Source organism: Onychostoma macrolepis, chromosome 15 (assembly GCF_012432095.1).
Source record: "Onychostoma macrolepis isolate SWU-2019 chromosome 15, ASM1243209v1, whole genome shotgun sequence".
Taxonomy (NCBI): domain Eukaryota; kingdom Metazoa; phylum Chordata; class Actinopteri; order Cypriniformes; family Cyprinidae; genus Onychostoma; species Onychostoma macrolepis.
The window spans coordinates 4,847,367-4,856,012 of record NC_081169.1 but is presented as its reverse complement, the minus strand read 5'-3'; the positions used below and the strand labels follow the sequence as shown (position 1 = coordinate 4,856,012).

General features: G+C 38.3%; 1 protein-coding gene across 2 annotated transcripts in view; it reads right to left on the bottom strand.

Moving 5' to 3' along the window:
* Positions 1–1,936, bottom strand: part of pgm2l1 (phosphoglucomutase 2-like 1) — a 135,597-nt gene extending 133,661 nt beyond the window's left edge. For both annotated transcript variants that reach the window (XR_009274358.1, XM_058799492.1), the window contains exon 1: positions 1,279–1,936. Coding sequence is in view for 1 of the 2 variants with exons in the window: in XM_058799492.1 (XP_058655475.1) it covers positions 1,279–1,380 (102 nt within the window). In the remaining variant the exon portion in view is untranslated. The remainder of the gene's footprint in view (positions 1–1,278) is intronic.
* Positions 1,937–8,646: the final 6,710 nt, after the last annotated feature.

Below are 8,646 nucleotides of genomic sequence, written 5' to 3'. Positions count from 1 at the left end.
CTGGTAAGGTATCTGTACTTTTACTTAAGTATGGCTTTCAGGTACTTTATACACCACTGGCAATGAGTCAACTGTAATGCATCTAATCATGGATTTTTTTTTTTTTATAAACAGGATGGAAAATTAATAGGCTAATTCCTTTTTTCCGTTGTTGAAAGCTTATCTCTGCACTTCCGATTAATCCAAAGACGTAAGCTAGCTGAGCCACCTAAACATTTGAACACAAGAATGTTTAAATAGCATTAAAAGTACATAATCAGTAAAAGTAGGCCTACCACTTAAACATACCATGAAGGGTAATGCCACTTATTTTTACTGAGCTAATGCTTTTTTATTTATTTATTTATTTATTTTTATTTCAACTGCCAGCTGACAGCTGGTTGCTCTAGTGTACTTCAATATACACCAGTCATCCAGTGCTGGTGGAGTCTGACATTTGCAAGGTGAGGTCAGCCAGACATATGACATATTAAATTTGCCTGTGCAACAAAAACTGAAAAAAGAGCTGCAAACTGTACTAATATCCTTACAACATAATACAATTCAATTCTGAAAATAGCTGTTACAATGTACCAGACAAACCTCTTTTGACATAGCAAAAACATGGTGATGGCATACCATGGTACATCATCTTTAGTACTGGAAATCTAATAACGTCACTGTGCCAATGTTGCTGTGCCACTAACTAGACCAGTACTTTGTGTAAGAGTGGAAATGCCATGGCTTTTCTAGTTGTGTACCATGGTAGGACCATCCATAACGAAAGAGTACTGGGGTACGGCAATGGAATCAGATGCATATACCTTGTTACTTTCCTATATTTCATGATACTAAAATTCATGGGCCATGGTATTTACCTGGGTACCTCCAGGAATACTGTGGCACTACTATGGTACAAAAACCATTGTAGCAACATGGTACATATCAAATTATTGGTATCATCATCTGATATTATCACTGTACCACCACAGCCAAAACATCTGAATGACTCAAGTTGGCACTGCAATGCAGTGAAATGCACTGAATGCTTCAGAGAGTTTATATCTCTAAACACTGCACTTTATGTTCGTGACAACATAAAAACAAATTCATTTAATTTCTCAACAGATGCTGTATTTAAAAATGCATGAGCACAGTCTGATAAAGACAAACAACAAGTGAACATTATGAAAACAATTCATAAAACCACTGACAATGGCAAGGGTTACCAACATGGTCACACACACCCACAAGTCATAATGTCAGCGTGAGAATGTTTAAAACCGGTTATATTCTCACCTTATCCCAGGCCATCCACTGTTTGACTGCTTTGTCCAGGACCAGGTCCCCAGTGCTGCTGAGACATTGTGAGTTTGCGTTGAGGTCTCCATTGGACCCCATTTTAGCGGTAGAGCTAGATGGGTGATTTAGATAGGAACTTCTAATCCAGCTGCTTTCAAACGGTGAGACTGAATGTTTTTGCGCACAGCGTGCTCGGAAATTAAAGATTAACGGCGTGACGTCACCATTCAAATAGGTCACAGACGAAAAACGAGACAGACCGTCAACTTGTCATACTAAATGCGCATCAAAATAGGTGCTGTTGTACTTCGCGTCTCATCCATGCTCACAGACCAAATGACATTTGGATCGTTTTAAACTCTACATTTTCTGACGACTAAAAAAATAATTGAACACTGAATGCACTGCAGCTGGATTAGTTCACTTTAAAGCTAGCAACGCTTCCTCAGCCGGTGAACCACATGCAGTTAGCATCAGTGGATTTAGCCTAAGTGAGTTTGTTGGTGAACAGAAAAGAAAGCAGTTCCGTTATTTAACGTTACGCACGTCACGTCACAAAACACGTGTGCAAATGTTTCTCTATAACTGGAGTGTTACTGTGGCTTTGTGTCGCATATGAACAGCTGTGACCATCAAACTCTTTAGCTAAACTGCTGTCACAACTCAGGGGTGGGTGGGTTGGGTTTAGATGGGGATGCTGGGAAATTGAGTTTTTTTTTTTTTCCCTCGATGTTTTCAACCAGGCTGTAGACCAGGCATCCTCAAATCTGGCCCACTCCTGCATTGTTTAGCTCTAACCCTAATCAAATACACCTGAGCATGCTAATCAGTCTTCAAGATCATTAGAAAATCACAGGTAGGTGAGTTTGATCAGGGTTGGAGCTAAACTCTGCAGCAGATTGGTCCTCCACGGAAAGATTTGAGGAACCCTGCTGTAGACCCTCAGTGGATTTATAGTTTTGTGGTTTGTTATTCTAGAGATCATGAATATGAAATTACAAATTAAAATGTAATTAATTATTCAATGTGACACTTTTTCTGCATGTTAGGCATAAGACTGAATAAGTGCATATTTTAATAAAATATTATTTAAATGTTTAAAATTGAGTACAGTAGTATTTAGGGTTACCTATTACTAAATTAACATTTGGGGGACTAACCTGTTCTAACAAGACATTGTTAGTGCATTGTGCTAGTGTACTTCTAAACATTGGCGAAATTCACTTTTTTAACATCAACAAAATGTATCACAAAAAATGTAGCCTGTATCCTGTACTACAGTAGATCAACCCAGTCCATTGCCCACATGTGTTTTAGAGGGCACTTAAAACATGAAATGGACTTGGGTGCAGAGTTGAGAAGATTATTCACAAATTGTAATCGGTTACCAATTCCAAATTACATGACAAAATTGTAGTTAGTGACGTAATCCATTAAATTTCACATTTTGGTAATCAGACTTGATTACTTTTAGATTACTTTAGCCTTGTCCCATTATGCTATAAAAATTCATAGAAAAGAAAATATATTCCATTTGTTGTTTTTGACAACATGAATGTCAAGGTTTCCCATAGGGTTCGTAAATGAACTGCAGGGGGTTTGTGAGTTTAAAGAAAAGCAAATAATTAATTAAATCATAAAAATTAAATAAAAATTAAATAAATCATTTTAGAATAACATCAATCAAAAAATAAATAAATATGGGTTTGGTCCCCCTCAGCTAGGGGTGGGTGATATGGCAAAAATATCACTTTATTTTTGAAATCACGATTCACAATACTATCACAATTCTTTGTCATGTTGGATTTTCTATTTTGCAAGCTGTTTGAGCAGTACAGCCAAACTAATTTCCCTATTATAAAGACAAAGCCTTTCAAGGTAACAAAATATAAAAAAGTATGGCGGATATTTAGGCCAAAGTGGGTGAAGATAAAAATCGTTGTCATTATTTTATCTTTGTTATTAAAAAATGAGAGCAAAGATGCACATTACAAATACACATAATATACAAATAAAATAAACAGTGTTTTATTTTCAGGTAGTCTACAATAGGTGTATTTAGCAGGAGCATTCAAGAAATTGAATGAACAAATATAAAAATAAAACACTGTATAGATTGATGCCTATTACAGCATCTGTATTAAAGTTTTTCAGTCAAGATTAGTGAGTGATTTTTTCTCTTTGTGTTTGGTGTTTTATTAACATTAAAGGAATAATTCACCCCAAAATTAAAATAGGCTAGTGTTTGATTTTTATACCTTCATTTACTCACTCAAAAGTTGTTTTAAACCTGAACGAGTTTCTTCTGCTGAAAATAAATGCTATTTTGAAGAATGTGGAAAACCAAACAGTTGCTGGTCTACAGTGACTTCCATAGTATTTTTTATTTATTTTTTCCTACTGTTAAAGTCAATGTGGACCAGCAACTGTTTGGTTACCCACATTCTTCAAAATATCATCTTTTGTGTTCAGCACAAGAAAGAAATTAATACAGGTTTGGGACAACATATGAGTGAGTAAATAATGACAGAATTACAATTTTAGGGTGAACTATCCCTTTAATTACAGTCGGCAGCATATTTAGTACTGTCCCTTTAAGACCTGCACGCATCTAATATACAGGCACGCATGCGTTTCTCTCAGCTGTTTACCTTCATTTTAGACATAACCAACTGAGTCTATAAATAAACCTGGTGTGTTTTGACAGTATTAGCACAAAACATAACTTAGTTCAGTAATCAGGCGCTGTTTGACGGGCTTTTTAGAGCACGCGCTTTGGGTGTATGTGCTCAGAAAAGGCGCCGTCAGAACAGCACACTGAGTGAAACATTTAACCAGTAACTGTGCGTTCACACCAGACGCGACTTGCGCGAATAAATCGCGCTATTCGCGCGTAGTTGGACGCTGAACATTTTGAATTTACTCGCTTCATTCGCGCGTGAAATTGCCACAACAGACGCGAATTCGGCGTCATGGGAGGGGCTTCTGCCAGGCGGCTCCAGTCTCGTTGAAAATGGCAGACATGGATTTTATTGAGAGGGTAGCTGCGCTTTATGTGTTATGGAAGGCTGAAAACGGCGAGACTCGTTCGCGCCGTGTCTGGGTCCATCAGATCCTTTTATTCCTGTTTCTGTAATGATACGAAGATGTATCATACAGCTCCGGAGCCCACAAACAGCTACGATCACTTTGTCCTCCATTGTTGTTTCGATTCCCGCCGCCGCTATGTCATAATCACGTCACTACTAGAGCAAGCTCCTGATTGGTTAACGCGCGCAATTTTCGCCAAAGTTCAGATTTTCAACTCGCGCGATTCGCGCGAATCACGCGTTAAGCGCGTCAAACGCCCAAACGCTCAATTCGCGCCGCCTCATTCGCGCGAATCGCGTAATTCGCGCCGCCTCATTCGCGCCGAACCGCGCCAAGATGTCTATTCGCGTCTTTGCATTGACTTAACATGTAAATCACTCGCGCTTAACGCTTCATTCGCGTCTGGTGTGAACGCACCTTAAGTCTTAGAAGCAGATGCAGATAATGTACTTTTGGTGACTGCGAATAAGTGCAGTGTCCCGTGAGAGTAACTCCACCGCTGAGTTAACACTGATCTGAATGTATGTGGAGTTGTACAGTAACGTCCCAGCAAACACAGAACGTTGTGACGACGTCGCCAGTTCGTCGTCCTTTGGTCAGCGCGACATTACTTTATGACATTACTTTATGGCGACGTTGTGAGGACGTCGTGGTAAAGTTCCATTTTTAGAATCTTGGCTGACGTTCCAGAAACGTCGTGGGCACGTCCTCAAAAGACGTCGCTAGATAGTCCTGTGAAGAACGTTGTAGCGACGTGGCAGCTTGTCTCATGATAACTTTTCATATTATTGCACTACATCATGTTAAGATACCATTTGGATAGCCTATATTTTGGGAAATATACTGAATTCATCAAGCATTTTAAAAGATGGAATGAATTATTATATTTGTGTGTGTATATATATATATATATATATATATATATATATGTGTGTGTGTGTGTGTGTGTGTCTGTGTGTCAAATTAAGGACAAAAAAAAAATAGTTTGCTTAGCAAATGGTGATCATTGTTAATTACATGTTTGAGGGCACGGGACAAATTAACATTTAAACCAGCAGCGCGCGGCGCGTCACTGTCTGAGTACTGCGCGAGAGTGCGCGTGCCCGTGCCCGTCATTAACGGTCAACTTCCAGCAGAAGGACACGGAGGAAAAGGTAAGCCTATAAACCCACACAGCAGGAGATTCCTAGGCGGATCCGCCTTCAAGTCGCCAAACCCGCGTGACTGTCACATTCGTTTTGGCGCCGCCCAGAGGATCAGCTCCGCCTCCGGGCGGCGCCGTAAATTCTACTGTCAATCAGCGGATCCTGAGCGGACCCATATCGGATCCGCAGATGCGGACGCGCCTTTACTGTAACGGTTGAATCACAGTCCAACAAGAGACGAGACAAATCATAATAAATTGTTTCTTAAACTTATTAAAATACCTTACTGTAACTATCTGTTTTGCTTCTTTATCATAGTGTGTGATTTATAAAATACCTTATATCCTACATCACATATTTTGATTTTGGACGTCTGGTCACTTTATATCTCATATCAGAATGTTATATTACTGTTAAGTATATTAAATGAATATTAATTCCTGCTATGAATATTAAAATATGCCGAACCATGTGTCCTGTATCATAGCTACATATATGACCTTTGCAGAAAAAAACCCGCGTAAAAAAATCAGTTCGGTATTAAGTGAGGTATGATTAATTAAATGCGCTGACAGCTCATTGCACCAGCCAAACACATTACAGTGAATGGAGCGGGTGACCGGTTTAAGATGGCGGCCCCACCGCTCGTCAGCGCCAATAGGCAGTAGCGGTCGATAGGGCGTCTATCTAATATGATGTCTATGGTGCTACCCTTTTGTTGAAAGACGTCACATCTGATTTGTTACGAGCATTAGTGACAGAATCATCAGCCAATCAAATTCTGACGTTCAGTGACAGCCCGCCCTCTGGGTCTAGTGACGTGCAACGGTCTGGGTCCAGTGCTACCAAGTATAGGTCTCTCCATGCTACCCCCAGCGTTAGACCGCCCCTTCAAGGATGTCCAAGGAAAGAAAGAAAATGACAGCTGCAGTCATCGGCGCCTACACCAGATGTTGTTGCCTAGCTACTAAAAACACCTTTTGCAGACAAAAGAGAATAACTGAGAAAGGAAGACCTAAACTGAATTCGCTAACAAGGGCCAGCAAAGGTTTTATGCGCCATTTCAAAGACTGCAACTATGAGTGCTATGAGCGGCTAACAGCTAGCACCGAGCACAAGTTATTTTGTTGACGTGTTTACTTTTTAATACGAGTAAAGGGACGGAATGACAGACCCATGGACTTTATTTACAAGTGACAGTTGAGTGCTTTGTTATTTGATGAGTATTGTATCATGCACATTGTTATGGAGGTGTACATGGTGCGTTGATAATACTGTAGTGTGGTGTGTGTGTGTGTGTGGATGTCCAGCGTTTGCACAGTTTTGCTGCTTTGGGCGCGTCGTTATTTTAGAGTGACGTGAATGTGCATAGTGACCCCTACTACTGAAATTGTTGATCAGCCGTTATTGTTGTTGAGAGCCTGTGTGCGGCATAATATGTGCATTATATGCATACGGCTGCGTTAACTGTAACAGAAATGTTGAGTACATGTAGTTTACAGCTGCTTACTGAAGGCCCTGACTGAAACCCCAGGGTACGCCACTGATGCTAAGGCAAAATAAATATGATCTGTATTCTTCTGACTTTCATTTTTCCGCGCTTACACTTTTGACACTGTTGTTTCGCCCAAATACAGCCAAAAGTATTGCAAACCTGTGCCCAGTGTTTTGCAAGCGAAAACAACCGTATCAAGAACTGCAAATCCGATTGACCAACTAAAACCAATATATGTGTATGTAGAAATTGTTGCAACTGTCTAAATGACTTCTTGCGTGCATAGAGCAAAATGTTCCCCAAATAACCCGCTATGTACGTCTGCGTCTTTGCGCTTGCAGTTTTGGCACGATTTCAGATTTGCAAGCGCGTGTGGAAGGCGGGACCTTCTTTCAGCCAATCAAATGAGGCTCTCGCTGACTCTCGATTTACTCTTATCTGATTGGTTCAATAAACACTCCAGATGAGAACACATCTTTATCTTAATTTGACTCAGCGTCATTCTTATTGTGGGGATGGTATTTTTAATGCACAGATACACATAAAAAAATAATAATATATATATATATATATATAATATATAAAATTAATCATTAATAATATAATAAAACAAAACAAGAATGATCCTTTATAAGCTGTGTTTTTTTTTGTTTTTTTAATATGTAAATAAAAATGTCTGCAGCTCTTAACCCCTATGGTCTATATTCATAAATCTGGTCTTATTTTAAACTAGACACTTAATTTTGTTACCCAAGAGTCATAATAACTCAAAGTAGTATAGGAACAGAGTAAAACAAAGTAAAATGTACATGTGACTCACGTTTTTTTTTTTTTTGAAATTCACTTAGGGAAAAATTCATGAGACTTTAACTCTTTCACCGCCAGCGTTTTTTAAAAAAGTTGCCAGCCACCGCCAGCATTTTTGATGATTTTCACCTAACTTTGACGGCCCTCAGAATATTTTCTGCTATGAATATAAGAACATATTATATATCAAAATAAAGAACCAAGTCTCTGCTTTTAAACAAAAAAAAAACTCTTTTATTCTATCTTCATGTGTTCATGTTTTATGACCATTTGAATGCAGGTGGGTACCGTACCATCAAAAATACAACATTTTGGTCAAAAAACTGAGAAAAATGCATTTTTATCAAAGTAGTGCATTTTCATGCAAAATACATTCAGATGTCATATTCTTTCACCTGTAAATAATTATATGAACAGAGGTGGGTAGAGTACCCAAAAACTGTACTCAAGTAAAAGTAAAAGTACTTGAAGAAATATTTACTCAAGTAAAAGTAAAAGTAATAGTCTGAATAGTTACTTGAGTAAGAGTAAAAAAGTATCGGATAAAAAAACTACTCAAGTAGTTAGTTACTAGTTACTTTGGATCATATACTGCATATAGTATACTTTTATTTATATATATAGATATTTAGATAAAATTTTATATACATACATGCATACATACATATACACACACATATACATATATATACATACATACATATATATATATATATATATATACACTCTCACACACACACACAGACACAGCCGTTCAAAATACTTTTAATGTTTTTTTTTTTTATGTAATTTATTTCAGTGATGCAAATCAGAATACGTATCAGCCTG